The 16,402-nt window shown below is 42.6% G+C and overlaps 2 protein-coding genes across 5 annotated transcripts in view; one reads left to right on the top strand and one right to left on the bottom strand.

The window, feature by feature from the left end:
* Nucleotides 1–16,402, top strand: part of CYREN (cell cycle regulator of NHEJ) — a 171,882-nt gene that overhangs the window by 5,505 nt on the left and 149,975 nt on the right. Inside the window, exon 4 of one of the 4 annotated variants that reach the window (XM_032761828.2) lies at nucleotides 3,052–7,260. The exons of 2 other annotated variants lie outside the window; for them this stretch is intronic. In XM_032761828.2, coding sequence (XP_032617719.1) covers nucleotides 3,052–3,330 — 279 coding nt within the window. In that variant the 3' untranslated portion in view covers nucleotides 3,331–7,260. Of the gene's footprint in view, nucleotides 1–3,051; nucleotides 7,261–16,402 lie in introns of those variants that run through there. One more of the 4 variants, XM_058427005.1, reaches the window with a different exon arrangement.
* TMEM140 (transmembrane protein 140) lies at nucleotides 188–755 on the bottom strand. The gene has a single exon (XM_058426983.1). It carries the CDS (start codon nucleotides 753–755, stop codon nucleotides 198–200), a length of 558 nt encoding a protein of 185 aa, XP_058282966.1. The 3' UTR covers nucleotides 188–197.

Below are 16,402 nucleotides of genomic sequence, written 5' to 3'. Positions count from 1 at the left end.
ATCTTATACTAAGAAGCTGCAGGTGCCCTGGCTGCCCTTGCCGCCCCTTGGCCTCTTTGATATGGGGGCCCCACCTCCTCTGTAGTGGGTTCCATCGCTGGAGCTGGAGATCAGCGTTAGCTGTAAAATGAGATGGCTGAGCAGATGTGCCACCTCTGACCATGGTTGGAACTGAACCCTTGCAATTACATAAGCCTTTAGCAGCTCTCAAGCTTGCTCTCAGCCCTCTCAGCCCTCAGAGGGAACACAGCCGTGGCCATAAGCAAGAGGATGAGTAAGGCCTGGGCACTGCCCAGAGCTAGAAACCCAGGCCCCGGGAGGGAGAGCCTGACCCACTTCCACACATAGAAGAGGAAGAGGCCCAGGCCGCCGGCCAGCAGCACAGAGGACACAGCCAGGAAGCCCACTGCCAGCCGCCATGCCCTCTCATCACTGTTGCACCGGGCTAGGAGGAGAGGCTGGGGGGCAAAGAGGGTGAGGACTAGGGCCCCGTACATGCCAAGCCTGGCCAGGGCCAGGCCAACCCGAGGCACCCCCAGGGCCTCCAGCTCAGGGAACTGGTGACACTGTAGGGTGCCGGTGTCCTCATTCCACAGGCAGAAGTTGTAGAAGCCGATTCTCAGGTTGGGCAGGTCAATGAGGTTGCCAGCCTTCCAGAGAAGAGCGTATAACATCAGGCAGATGACCACAACCACGAGGACTATGATGCTCACAAACAGCAGCTGGTCACGCCACCGAAGCCTTGGGCTGGCCATCTCTCCTGCCCTCTGCGGGGGGACCTGCGGGGAAGTCACAGCAGTCAGTCCATCTCCCCCTCGCTTGCTCCCTGTGTCCACACAAGCTCATGTTCTCCCTTTGGCATTTCTTACAAACCCATGGTAAGTTTCCCTCCTACCCTGTCCTCCGCCAAGGACCAGAAATCTGAGGTAACCTCCTGCGAGGATCTATTTGCTAATAAGTCATTAGCTGCCCTCTGATTTGAGGTCAGGAGGAAAAGTCTCTCCCAAGCAGCTTTGAAAGTGTGAAACATCTTAAACTGAGTGAAGTGCTCTTTAGCCAAAGGCTTTGCTCCAGTCCAAATACAACAAGCCATTGGAAACACTAGTGAGGGGATTTCTCAGATCTTTTTTGAAGGTGGGTTTTACTGAGGTGAAGGGCAAGGCCCACTCTTAATGGAGACCTAAAGGTGGAGGAAGCTATTGGTTTTCACCACCGCTGCCAAGACAACCACCTGGGGAGCTGTAAGAACTACCCATTGCTGGGCCACAGATCAATCAGAGCTCAACTTCTGTGCTTAGGGCTGGGCACTGGTGTGTTTCTGAAGCTTTGCAGCTCATTCGAAGGTGAGCCTGGGTCGAGGACCACTGACACACCCACTCTGATTTTACCTGCAATGCTCTGGGAACTCATTACTGGGTCAAGACATCACCTGGTGATGAAATCCCATCATATACTCATTACTTTAAAAACTAATACAAATTTTTTCCTGACAATGGTAGTATAAATTATAGAAAACTTAGACGTTTTTGTTTGTTTGTTTTTGAGATGGAGCGTCGCTCTGTCACCCAGGCTGGAGTGCAGTGGTGCAATGTTGGCTCAATGCAACCTCCGCCTCCCGGGGTCAAGTGAGTCTTGTGCCTCAGACTCCCGAGTAGCTGGGACTACAGGCACCCGCCACCATGCCTGGCTAATTTGTGTACTTTTGGTAGAGATGGGTTTCACCATGTTGGACAGGCCGGTGTTGAACTCCTGACCTCAAATGATCCACCCACCTTGGCCTCCCAAAGTGCTGGGATTACAGGCATAAGCCACCATGCCTGGCCAGAAGATATTTTAAAAATAATAATAAAAAAGATAACCTTTTATCCCACCATACACATAAAACCACTGTTAATATTCTACCAATATTTTCTTCCTGTACTGATGTATTTTTACATAATCATGATGTTGAATATAGTGTTTTTCACTAGATTTAGTAAACATTTTTCAAAGCCGTTAAATATTCTTCAAAAACATGATCAATGGCTGTGCAGTAGTTCATGTGGAATCATCCGTTACACCATTACTTGACAAATTGTTTTCACTTTTCACCATTATAAGTGATGGTCAGTGAAGATGCTGTGTGAATCGTGTTTGGAATCTGATTTTTCTCAGGTGATCTAACTATAAGTGCAATCATTGGATCAAAGGTAGAAATATCTTTTAGTGATCTTGCTGAATCTTGCCTAACTGGCCTACAGAAAACTTGCTAATCATAGTCCCTCTAATTGTATATAAAAGTGCCCACTTTGTTATACTCTTAAAAAATTCTTTTCACTCCTTTTTAAATCAGAAGGGCTTTGTCCAGTTGGTCTCTGAAACAGTGGTCTGCACACTGTATTTTACATATGTGTATCTTCCAATATGGGATAAGGTTTGGCTGATATGGTTTGGCTGTGTCCCTACCCAAATCTCATCTTGAATTATAGCTCCCATAATCCCCACATTGTGTGAGGGACCCGGTGGGAGATAATTGGATCATGGGGGTGGGTTTCCCCCATACTGTACTCATGGTAGTAAGTCTCATGGTATCTGATGGTTTTATAAAGGGCAGTTCCCCTGCACATGTTCTCTTGCGTGCTGCCATGTAAGATGTGCTTTTGCTCTTCCATTGCCTTCCACCATGATTGTGAGGCCTCCCCAGCCATGTGGAACTGTGAGTCCATTAAACCTCTTTTTCTTTACAAATTACCGGGTATCTCTTCATAGCAGTATGAAAATGGACTAATACAACAGCATTCACACCAGGAAGTGACTAGGAACACAGACCTTCAAGCTTTGTGAGGTACAAGGTACCGGGGCCATGATACCAAGTGGCCTCCTGGAAGCACTGGCAGGGAGTCCCAGGTGGTGTTCAGCAGCAAAATGAGTGGTGGCCCTGGGAAGGGACCTGAAGGCTACACATCCCTGATGATCAGCTTCTGAGGGGACCCCTCTGGGGGAACAGCCCCCTCCTCTTTCCCAGAGCTGACTGGAAGGTCTGTCTCATTCCACACACTGCATTTGTTACAGAAAGGGACCAAGTGGGGAAAAAAAAGAACATGGAACAGGCTGAGAGAGACGGCAGCTCCATTCAAAGGACCTGGGTGTATGCCAAAAATGAGAATAAAGATTGACCAGCGACTTCTTTGGCAGAGACCTGGGCACGCTGGCCAGCAGAGAGCTGGGGCCTGTGAGTACAGTAAGGGTGGGGTCCACACTGCCACCGCTTCCCCTCAGATGCAGCTGCTCTGGGCTCAGCAGCACTGGGCAGTCTGCCCAGTTCTGCCCGTGGCTTCTGCTCCAGAGTAGCCCAGTGGGGACAGTCAGAGTGGAGGAGTAAGGGGCTGTCCCAGCGGAAGCCCTGGCTGCTGCCTCGGGTGGCACTGTCAAAGGCTCTGGAGGTCCCAGAGGGCCAAGGGTCTGAAGACTTGGGTTTGAATGTAGTTGAGAGATTCTTGGAGCAATGATGCTTGTTACAGAAGGATTTATTGGGAATTGAAAAGGTGGCATTAGTCTGGGATGATAAGGAGTTCTAACCATTTGAGTCCATGGTATGGGAAAAATTGCCGACGGGAACATATTTTGTATGGTTTTGCTTATTAAATGTTCGTAAACGCCTATATCTGTGCTTTTAATGGGTTTGGGTATTTTAGGGTTTGGAATAGATTTCCAGGACTTCCCTGATTTATACCGTCCATGCTGTGGAAAAGAAGGTTTGACCTCTTCATTGTTCAGGACCAAATGGGAAGGGACTTGGGGATGCCTTTGTCTAAACACTCCCTCTCACTTTTCCCATTTGAATTCTGTTACACTGGAGTTCCAAAAAAAATTATTAAACATTTTGCTTTGAAAACAGCTGCCTTTTTAAAAATTAATGTGGCTCCTCAGGGAGATTGCCTCAGCCACCTTGCGGCAGCTCCTGCCAGACGCCAGGAGCCTTTGTTTTGACTTCCTCATTTTCTCTCAACTGCCCTTTTAATGTAGAGCAAAACAAAACGAGCCAAGAAGCCCAGGACCAGGCATGTGGAGAAGGTGGTGGCCTCTCACCTTTTTATATTCAGTCCCAGCTCTTACGAGGCTCGCCACCATCTGGTGCGACTTGGAACTTGAACTTGGAATTCTCTAGTGAGGCCCAGCTTCCCCTCTTGCCTTGTGCAGTCCAGCACCTGCTCAGCTGCTCAGGCTGTGTATGAATATATTCCCATCTGCCCATCCTCAGCCACCCCCCCCAGCTCCTAGAGTCCTACCCTACTTTCTGCTTCTCTAAATCTGATCCATGCAGCAAGAGCATTCCTGGGCTCCTTCAGCCCACACTCTGGTTTAGCTATAAATTAGGATTTATTCTTCACTCTAAGTGTCGTGTCTCTGAGGAACAATCGTCATCTGTTTTGTTATTTTGATACACAGTAGGGGCTCTTTTTTTTTTTTTTTTTAAATGAGCGAATGAAAATGCTACATAGGCTCGCTGAGTTCTTTCATGTACGAATCTTGGTTACACATCTTAGGACAGCAGAGCTGCCTGAGGGAAGGCTGTGTTTAATGTCGTATGCATGCTCAGGACAGTGCTGGCATGGCCCATCCATGCTTTCTGTTGAACTATGGACAGACTTCAGGAACTTGTGTATGGAGAGGGTGGAAGTCAGTGCTCGCTTCTTTCCCTAAACATTATGCAGTGACAGCATATGGATCTTTGGTTGGAAACCCCATGACACTCTTCTCTGCTTCCCCATGGGCCTACCCTGGTTTTTGTTTTTCTTAAACAATCCTGGTAATGACACTTCCACCACAATTAGCTTTTAAGTGTCCTTTAATGATAAGCCAGTGTTTCCTTCAGAGGGCAAAGGGGAGACTGCTGAGTCACTGGGCCATTTTTAGATAAATTTTTTCCTGTTTATAATAAAATAACACATGCTGATCGCAGGAAACTAGAAAATACATGAAAGTGCAGAGAAAACACTAAAAGTCATCTATACTTCAGGTCGTAGAAATAACCACTCTGAACAGCACACTTTTTACACTATTGTTTTACACTGTTGGGATTACATAAATATATATGTTTGTATCCCACTTTGTGAACATCATTCTGTGTGAACTAGAAATGGTTCCTAAACATTAAGGGCTGCATATAGCTGTATCATAGTTTATAGTTTATACATAGATGATGAATCAGTGATAGTTTTTCTTCATAATAAGTAAAGTTTAACATTTTCAAGTGTTTGTTGACCATCTGTATTTCTTCTTTTGTGAAGTGCTGTCAGTTCTTTTGCTATTTTAAAAATAATTTGGAGTTTCAGTTTTTGTTGGTCTGTATGAACCCTTTAAAAATAAAGGCTGTTCGCCTTTTGCCATCGTAGTTGTGACAGTAAAGTGTAATCCTTTGCTGCACTAGGTCCTCTGGAACAAGATGCATTTTTAGACTCCAGGTTAGCATGTAACTTGACCACTGTCACTCAAGAGTTACAGCCTGAGCAGGGCCTTAGGAGGGAGATGATTTCTGCTTAAAGGCGACGCAAATTCCTAGTTAGGGGAATAGAAGGAAAGTATTCTCAGGAGATTAATTTAAGGCAGCTTTTTTGTTTGTTTGTTTAAGCACCTCTAACATTTTCATACTAATAAGGGAGAATGGGATGGCGGCTGAAAGAGACACAAATATTGTATCATTTAATTCTAAATTATGTATTTGTCAGGTTCTTACTGAAAGAGTAAATTTTCGAAAGGATCAAGATGGCTATCTAAACACAGGTAGTATGTGCCTCCACCATGGTGAGAAACCAGAATAGTAAGTGGATCTATTTTGAACAGATTGTCTAGGAGAGAATGCTAGGATAAACCAGAAAAGATATGGGAATCATGAGAAGTAAATAAGGAGAAGATTCGAGGTAGCTTGCCCAGCTGGGAACCGACTGAGAGTCGGGAGAGGCTCTTGATATGGGGAAACAGTAAGAGAGAACCCCCTAGGGCTCCAAAACAAACTTTTATAATCTTGGCCACAGAAGGAAACCTTGACCCACTGGGCCAGGGCCTGGGCCTGACATTCAGAGCTGCCTAAACATTGCACAGAGGCATTGCTCCAGAAAGGAAACCAATACAAAATCTCACATGCATCTGAACCTGCAGCAGCCTCAGCAGGGTGCCATTTTGAAAGCCTAGATACTGGGACTCTACAGACATGGCTCTTGCTGCCGAGCTGCTCCAAGGAGGGAGACGGGAGAGGAGGTGCTCCCATGCACCCCTGGGAGGGTCTGCTGCCCTGCTGTGGGCTGCTGTTGAGACAGATGTGAGTAGACACCCCTCCCCACAGCTTCTTTTCCACACTGCTTGTCTGGGAGGAACACACTCTGATCCCAGGCCCAAGGTGGCATTTTGAGAGTTTAATGCTGGGCAGCATCCCCCTCCCAGCCTGAGTTTGGGCTGATGAGGCTGCAGCTGCCTCTTGGCTAAGGAAGGATAGGGAAATCAAGCCATCCTACACATGTCTAGGACAAGACCCACTGCCCTGCTATGGGCTGCTGTGAGACCGAGATGTGGCCATCCCGTGTGTTCCACAGCTTGTTGCCAATGCTGCTTGCTTGTGAGGTGCTCCACCCTCTCTGGTCTCAGGCTCCAGGTGCTATTTTGAGAGTTTAATGTTGGGCTGCACCCCTCCCTGGAACTGAGATTGGGCTGGTGCGGCTGTAGCTGCCACCCAGCCAAGGATTAACAGGGAAATCAGGCTGTCCTATGCACATCTAGGTCAATACCCACCGCTCTGCAACATGCTGCTGTTGAGACTGAAATGTGAGCAGACTGCCTTCCCTACAGCTTCTTGCCCATGCTGCCTGCCTGGAGGGAGCCCTGCCCTCCTGGTCACAGGCCCAAGGTGCCATTTTGAGAGTTTAATGCTGGGCTGTGCCCCACCTTCTTGCTGAGTTCAACTTGATGTGGCTGAAGCTGCTGCCCAGTCAAGGAGAAACAAGGAATCCATGCGCTCCCACACATACCTAGGACAATACCCAGTGCCTGCTACGGGTTGCTGTGAGACTGAGACTCAAGTAGACCACACCCCCTACAGCTTCTTGCCCATGCTGCTCACCTGATAGGGGCCCCACCTTCTCTGTTCACAAGCCCACAGCTGGCACCATTTTGAGGGTTTAATGGTGATTCACAATCAGTCTGAATATCAGGCAATGTGGCTGCAGCTGCCACCCAGGTAGGAAAGGGACAGGGAAGACCAAGCTCTCCTAAGCACACTTAGAACAATGCCCACCACCCTGCTACAGGTGGCTGTGAGACTGGGGAGTAGCTCACTCAGCCCATCACAGCTTCCAGCAACACCAACATGGACTGCTTGGATCCCAGTTGGCTGCTTCAACACTGCTACTGCCATCACTCACATGACACCACCTGCTCAGGGGCTAGAGATCATGCCCACACACTGGGCTCACCATTCCCACTACTAGCTTCTAAGCAAGCCACTTGGAGACCCAAGAATCAGCCCTCCAAGACCCACTAACCACCAGAGCAGCGTAAGCTGCTGTGGGGCCTAAAAATGGCACACTCACCCCACTGTTGCCATCACTGGGGCCCAAAGGCTGCTCAGTTGGCATCCAAGTCCCAGCTAAACTTCTGGGGACTTAGTCTCAGCTAATTACCATACTCTATCCCACTGCGGAAATCACAGAGACCACTGACCCTATGCCGAAGAAGTCATAGAAAGATCACATGACTGCAGGCATCCAAAATCAAAGCATCTTAATCAACGACATACATCCTCAGGAATAAATTCTCCCTTATAAAAGCAATTTCAAAAAATTGGAACAAGCAACTGCTACACCAGATGCAAAGAAATCAATGGAAGGATACAGGAAACATGTAAAAGCAGAGAAATATGACACCATTGTATTAGTCCATTTTCACACTGCTGATAAAGACATACCTGAGACTGGGAAGAAAAAGAGGTTTAATTGGACTTACAGTTCCACATGGCTAGGGAGGCCTCAGAATCCTGGCGGGAGGTGAAACACACCTCTTACATGGTGGCGGCAAGAGAAAATGAGGAGGAAGCAAAAGCAGAAACCCTGATGAACCCATCAGTTCTCATGTGACTTATTCACTATCATGAGAACAGCATGGGAAAGACCAGCCCCCATGATTCAATTACCTCCCCTTGGGTCCCCTCTCACAACATGTGGGAATTATGGGAGCTACAATTCAAGTTGAGATTTGGGTGAGGACACAGTCAAACCATAACAATCATCAAAGGACCACAACAGCTGTCCAGCAGCAGCAGATCCCAATCAAAGAGAATTCTTCAAAATGCCAGATAAAGAATTCAAAATGTTGATTTTAAAGAAGCTCAATGAAGTGCAAGAGAAATCTGAAAACTAATACAAAGAAATGAGAAAATTAATCCAGGATATAAATGAGAAATTTATCAAGGAGATAGACATCTTAAATAAAAACAAGCAGAAATTCTGGAACTAAAAAAATTCATTGAAGGAAATACACCATATGCTCAAAAACTTCAATAGTAGACTACACCAAGCAGAATAAAGAATCTCAGAACTCGAAGACAGGACTTTTGAAATAATCCAGTCAGACAAAAATGAGGAAAAGAGGATACAAAAGAATGAGTAAAGCCTTTGAGATGTCTGGGACTACAAGAAGCAACTGAACTTATGAATTATTGGTATTTCTGAGGGGGAAGAGAGATTAGAAAGTTTAGAAAACATATTTAAAGAAATAGACATCCAGATACAGGAGGCCCAGTGATCCCCAGGAAAATACATTGCAAAAGGACCTCACCATGGCATATTCAAAATGTCTGAAGTCAAGTGAAAGAAAGAATTTTAAAATCAGCAAAAGTGACTAGTTACCTATAAAGGAAATCCCAAATCCCATCAGACTAATTGAGGACTTTTCAGCAGAGTCCTTACATGCCAGAAGACAATGGGATGGCATTTTCAAAGTGCTAAAGGAAAAAAAACCAAACTGTCAGCCAAGAATTTTGTATCCTGCAAGAATAAGCTTTATAAAAGGAGAAATAAAGTCCTTCCTATACAAGCAAATGCTGAGGGAATTTGTCACCACTAGACTGATACTACAGGAAATGCTCAAAAGGATCTTAAAGACTGAAATGAATGGTGTTTTTAATTAATTATTTTTGATACAGGGTCTTGCTTTGTCACTCAACCTGGAATGCAGTAGTGCAATCACAGTTCATTGCAGCCTTGACCTCCTGGGCTCAAGCAATCTTCCTGCTGCAGCCTTTTGAGTAGCTAGAAATACAGACATGCGCCACCATGCCTGGTTAATTTTTAATTTTTTTGTAGAGACAAGGTCTTGCTATTTTGCCCAGGTTGGTCTTGACCACCTGCCATCAATTAATCCCCCTGCCTGGCATCAATTAATCCCCCTGCCTAGCATCCCAAAGCACTGGGATTAAAGGCATGGGCCACCGTGCCCAGCCAAAAGGTTGATATTCACCATCACAAAAACATACAGAAATATAAAACTCATAGTTTGTATAAAACAATCATACAAAGGAAGAGAAAGGAATCAAGTGGCAATATGAGAGAGTTTCATCAAAACACAAAGTCAAAAGGCAAAGACAAAGAATTTATAAAACAACTTGAAAACAATAAACAATACAGAAACAAAGTCTCACAGATCCATATTAACCTTGAATGTAAATGGTTTAAATGCTCCACTTAAAAGATACAGATTGGCAGAATGAATGAAAAAACATGATCCATGCTGCTTACAAGAAACTAACCTTACCCATAAAGACATATAGACTGAAAACAAAGGGGTGGAAAAAGATATTCCATGTAATTGGAAACCAAAAGCAAGCAGGCATAGCTATACTTAACATCTGATGAAACAGATGACTTTAAGTTAAAAATACTAAGAAAAAAAGATAAAGAAGGTCATGGTATAATGATGTAGGGATAAATTCAGCAAGATGATATAACAGTCCTAAATATATATGTACCCAACATTTAAGCACCCAGATTCACAAAACAAATATCACTAAAGAAAGAGGTAGACAACAATACAATGATTGTAGGGGACTTTTAACACTCCACTTACAATACTAGACAGATCATTGGGACAGAAAATTAACAAAGAAACATTGTACTTAAATTGAACTTTAGACCAAATGGACTTATAAAACATTCTACCCAACAACTACAGAATATACATTATTTTTGTTAGCACGTGGAACATTCTCCAAGATAGATCACATGTAAGGCCACAAAAGAAGTTTTAACAAACTTTTTAAAAATTGAAATTATATCAAGTATCTTCTCAGACCACAGTGAAATAAAACTAGAAATCAATACCAAGAGGAACTTTGGAAACTATACAGATACATGGAAATTAAACAGCATGCTCCTGAACAACTACTGGGTCAATGAAGAAATTAAGACAAATTAAAAACATCTTTGAAATGAATGCAAAAACATTGTACTAAATCCTGCAGGTTACAGCAAAAGAAGTGCTAAGAGGGAAGTTTATAGCATTAAATGCCTACATCAAAAAGTAGAAAGATCACAAATTAACAACCTAACATTGCACCTCAAGGAATTAGAAAAGGAACAAACCAAATCCAAAGTTAGCAGAAAAGAAAAAACAAAGATCAGAGCAGAACTAAATGAAATAGAGACAAAACATTTACAAAGGATCGATGAAACTAAAAGTTCATATATTAGTTCTTTGGATCAATGAAAGTAAAAGCTGATTATTTGAAAAGATAAAATTGATAAACCACTAGCTAGATTAACCAAGAAGAAAGAAGATCCAAATAAACACAATCAGAAATGAAAAAGACATTACAACTGATACCATAGAAATACAAAAGATCATCAAGGACTATTACAAACAACTGCATGCTCACAAACTAGAAAAACTAGAGGAAATGGATACATCCCTGGAAACACAAAATCCCCCAAGACTGAACCAGGAAGAACTAGAACTTCTAAACAGACCAATAATGAGTAGTGAGATTGAATCAATAATAAAAAAACTCCCAAGAAAGCTTAAGACTAGATGTATTCACAGCCAAATTCTACCAAACATACAAAGAAAAACTAATACCAATAATCCTGAAACTATTACAAAAATCAAGGAGAAAAGAATTCTCCCTAACTCATTCTCTGAGGCCAGGGTCACCCTGATACCAAAAACCAGACAAGGACACAACAGAAAACGAAAACACAGACCAATATCCCTGATGAACGTAGATGCAAAAATCCTCAACAAAATACTAGTAAATCAAATCCAATGGCACATCAAAAAGATAATACACTATGATCAGATGGGATTTATTGCAGGGATGCAAAGATGGTTCAACATATGCAAATCAATAAATGTGATACCCCGGGTTGCTGGATTGCATGGTTTTTCAGGTTTTTTTGAGAAATCTCCATGCTGTTTTCCCTAAAAGTTGTACTAATTTACATTCCCACCAACAATGTATAAGCATTCCCTTTTCTCCACATCCTTGACGACATCTGTTGTTTTTAGAGTTTTTAGACTTTTTTTTTTTTTTTTTGTGGAGATGGAGTCTTGCTGTGTTGCCCAGGCTGGAGTGCCGTGGCATGATCTCAGCTCACTGCAACCTCCGCCTCCCAGGTTCAAGCGATTCTCCTGCTTCAGCCTCCCGAGTAGCTAGGACTACAGGCGCGTGCCACCATGCCCAGCGAATTTTTGTATTTTTAGTAGAGACAGGGTTTCACCATGTTGGCCAGGATGGTCTCGATCTCCTGATCTCGTGATCTGCCCACCTTGGCCTCTGAAGGTGCTGAGATTACAGGCATGAGCCACCATGCCCTGCCTAGACTTTTTAATAATGGTCATTCTGACTGGTGTAAGATGGTATCTCATTGTGGTTTTAATTTGCATTTATCTGGTGATTAGTGACGTTGCGCATTTTTTCATATGTTTCTTGGCCATTTGTATGTCTTCCTTTGGAAAATGTCTGTTTATGTCCTTTGCCCACTTTTTAATGGGATTGTTTTTTCTTGTTGAGTTGTCTGTGTTCTTGTAGATTCTGGATATTAGTCCTTGGTCAATGCATAGTTTGGCAGCCCATTCCCCATCGGACACCACTAGCAGCAGTTGCTATCATGGCCTTGAGGACTGCCGCATAGAACTTACATGTTTTAATTTTGCTGCTGTTAAACATTACACACTTTGCAAATTTTGCAGAGTAGAATATTAAAAGAAAAAACAGGTAAGCCATTAGGGTCCTAGGGCCTTTCTTTTAATTAATGATTTCAGAAAGCCAAAGGGGACCAGGGAGGGAAGAACTTGCTTTGATAAGACTCTTTGATCAGTGGAAGGTATCTGAGAAGGAATCTAATTTTAGTGAGAACTTATTAATAATTAAAAACAGACCTCAAAATCTCTTGAGAATTTACTATATGCCAGGCCCTGTGCTAAGCACTTAACAGGTATTGTCTTATTAATTTCTTACAACCATGTAGGGTAGAGTTACTGTTTTCATCTTCATTTTCCAGAGAAGAAAACAGGCCTAGTAAGGGTCAGTAACTTGCCCAAGTTAGCACAGCCAGTGAATGGTGGAGCCTGTCAGGCTGCATTGTTAATCACCATGAGGATCTACCTCTAACTGGGGGCCTGGCCCTTTACATGCATTAACTCATTTAATCTTCACAACACCCTTGTGTGGATGTTATTATCACTGTTCCCATTTGATGTAGTGAAGACAGTGTGGAATACTGGTTCTGAGCATGGACCTTGAAGCTATGGCTTCTGGGTTCAAGACTGTGCTCTTCCATTCACCAGCTGTGTGACCTTAGTTACTTAACATCCTTCTGCCTAGATTTCTCATCTGTAAAATGGCTTTAATTATATAACTTATTTTGTAGATGTTATGAAAATTAAATGAAGTAATTTGTGCATGGCATTTAGAACATGACCTGGTAAGTATTATTTAAATTATTACTACTATAGAGAAAAAACTGAGGCTCAGAGAAGTTAAGCCCAGGCTACCAGCCTGACAGTGGTAAGATTCTAAGAAGACAAATAGTGCCAGGGTTGATTCCCAGAGATGAACTCTAGGAAGCTGGTCTCATTTATGTTTGGTTGTGATGACTCCAGGATGCAGCTGCCTGTCGAGAGGTAGCACAGTGTGGTGGTAAGGAGCATGGGTTTTAGAGCCAGATGACCTGGGAGCATGTCGTTGTTCTGTCACTCACTAGTCATGTGACCTTGGGCAAGTTACATAGCCAGCCTGAGCCTCATATCCTCATCTGTAATGCATCAGTTGTCACGTTCCTTATGGGCTGTTGTGAGACTGAAGGAAGTTCACTCACATATAGAGGGCTTGGGGCCTGACACAAACTGGGTCAATGTGTCTGCCCTGGTCATGATGCTGAAGCAATAGCTCAGCGGGAGAAACAGGAATTGACGGAGAGTCAGGTAGAGATGGCTGGGTGTGTCACCTGAATGGAGAGAGGAGAACTGGGAAGAAAATGTTAGCAGAATAAAGCCAGGGCAACAGAGCTTGCCAGGGCATAGAACAAGAGCACAGATTTACTTGTCGGAGGCCACCAGTCCTGGCTAAAATATTTCTGGTGGAACACATTGAAGATCAGTGTGTTCATGGTTTAGGTGTGGCTGTCACAAAAAGGGAAGAAGAAAGGGAAATGTGTCATATTTCCTTTGGCAGAAACATGAGTCCAGGTTCTAATTCTTTTCAAAACAGGGCTATTGCAGTGTTTTTCAACAGTGTCATAGGTGGTGGCAGCTCCTGGATTTCACCAGTGTTTTCTGTGGACAGCCATCCCAACCACCAAGTTTTTAATGAATGCTGTGATGTTTTGATTTACTTAATTATTCCATGTAAATAAAACAGCTTTATCAGACAAAATAGGACTATACCATGAGATTGTAACATAAAGTCAGAAGCATGAGTCCAGGCACCCAGATGACAAGCCATTGAGATAGCTGTTTAAATGGTTCCATTAATATTAACTTGCTATTTGTGCAATTGTTTTGTTGATTATTAGCTCTCACTAGCAGATAATCCAAGTGGGAACAAAGATTACAAAAAGTTTAGAGGGAGAAGAAAATCCTTAAAAATGAGAAAATGTCTACAAATGAGCCATCCTAATTTGTTTGTTTGAGACAGTCTTGCTCTGTCACCCACGGTGGAATGCAGTGGCACCATCTTGGCTCACTGCAATGTCTGCCTCCCGGGTTCAAGCAATTCGCCTGCCTCAGCCTCCCGCCACCACGTCCAGCTAATCTCATTTGATTTCTGTTGGCAGGACTCCACGGTTCAGTTTATGGGCGGCTAAGGTTCACAAGATTCAGAGTTTGAGAATCAGTAGTACCAGAAACTGGTGACTGCCTTTGGCTGTCAATGGTTAGTTTTCCTGCACCAGCCCTCTCTTCTGCAATTACAAAGGCAATTTGCCACCCCCTTTGACTCGTGGGGTCAGCATTTCATCTTGTAACTCTATTAGTGACACATTTTGGATGACTCCCTGAATCAGAGGCCCTGGGGAATCAGTGCCACACAGGACAAACCAGGTGCCTGCTGTCATTGAGCTTGTACTCTAGTTGGGAAGGCAAACACCAAACGTATTTTTTAAAAGGTAATTATAAGTTTTGAAAAGCTTTGGGAAGGAAATAAACAGGGTGAGTGAGGGAGAGAAACTGGCAGGAGGAAGTGATGACTAGATTATAGGGTCGAGGAAAGCCTCTCTTCAGAAGAGATATTTGTTTCGAGTCCTGAAAGGGTTCTTCATTAACTAATACTGAAGCAATTGATTAGCTAACTAGAAAAGAGAAACAAAACTATTTTAGGTCCTCATCTCACTCCACATACCCAAATAAATTTCACATGGATCCAAGAGTGAACGGTAAAACCAGATAAAAAATCAATGATCTGGAAAAAAGGATGTATTTGATTTATGAGTGAAAAATAAAATTTGGAACTTAAAAGCAAATGGAAACTACAAATAAAGAATTGCACAGGTTTAACTATTCTAAAATATAGATTTCTATTCGCCAAAAACAACATGAATATAATTGAAAGTCAATGAGCATGGAAAATATCTACCACAACTATGAAATGATTAATGTACTTAATGTTTAAAATGTTTATGCAAACTGTCAAAAAACATTAAACCTCATTAAAAATGGACAAATATGAAGAGATAATTCACAAAGAATGCAAAGTAGTTAACTAACATGAAAGAAAAATTCTGTAACTTTTCTAATGTAATTAAAATACGCCAAGTAAAATAACCTGAGTTTCCCTATCAACACTGTAGGTAAAAACACTTGATGATACCAAAAATATGGTAAAACTGGCATTCTCACACAATGATGGTGGATGTGAACATTTGTACAAACTTTCAGGGAGGCAGATTGGCAATAAACATTAAAAACCCTAAAAATAGTCATATCTCTTTGGCCCACTTTTATAAATCTGTCCTAAGATAGCAATCAGAAATCCAGTCAATAATTTATACATAGGAATGTTCAGCACAGCATTACTTTTGGGACAAAATGGGAAGCAGCTTGAAAGTCCAATATTAGAAGTAAACTATGACATATCAAGGATAAAATACTATGCATCTTTTAGAAAAAGCAGGTATAAAATCACTCTACATAGTGTGACTACATCCATATAAAGAGGCATAGGAGAAAGAGACTAAAGAAGTATTTGAAAATGTTAAATGTTAGCTGTGGTAGCTCTGGGTGGTGACATTACAGGCAATTGTTCTTCTCTATTTGCAGTAAAATATTTTTAGAATTATGTGCTACATTTATGAAAAAAAATTTATAAAACAGGCATTCAAAACAATCTTAGTAATTAGATAACGCAGGGACTAAGCTGGAAAGAAAGTTGAGAAAGGGGAATATGTGCAAGATTGAAAAAATATCTCATGGACCTAGTCTCAGACCTAAGATTTTGGGGAATGGGGTATGGGAAGTTGATATTGAAAAATGCTCTTCAGTTATCATGAGGGAAGAAGGAAATATGTGTCTTTTCCCTCTTTCAAAGGAGCCTTTGATTTTATAGGTGAAGAAGCATAGTGGAAGTTATTAGTGAAACTAAGCCCACATTAAAAAAAATCTCTTAAAATTCACACCAAGAGAACTAAAATACCACCATGGATTTCCATTGGGGCATGAGAAGCAATCTGGTCTAATGACTAACATAAGATCTAAACATCTCTTAGGTCCTATTCTTTGAGGCAAGAACACAAGTTTTTCTGTTGGTACTAATCTTCAGTGTGTATTTTAAAGTTTTATGATGTGTTCGTAACTACCATTGAATAGTGGTTTAGTTAGTGCTGGTTGGTGACCTGCTTTTGTTTGCCTATTTCTGATGAACAGTGTATTGCACAAGCCACAGCCA

The sequence above is a fragment of the Hylobates moloch genome, unplaced genomic scaffold (genome assembly GCF_009828535.3).
Source record: "Hylobates moloch isolate HMO894 unplaced genomic scaffold, HMol_V3 SCAFFOLD_1, whole genome shotgun sequence".
Taxonomy (NCBI): Eukaryota; Metazoa; Chordata; class Mammalia; order Primates; family Hylobatidae; genus Hylobates; species Hylobates moloch.
The sequence above is the reverse complement of the archived record's forward strand: the minus strand, read 5'-3'. Positions and strand labels throughout refer to the sequence as shown.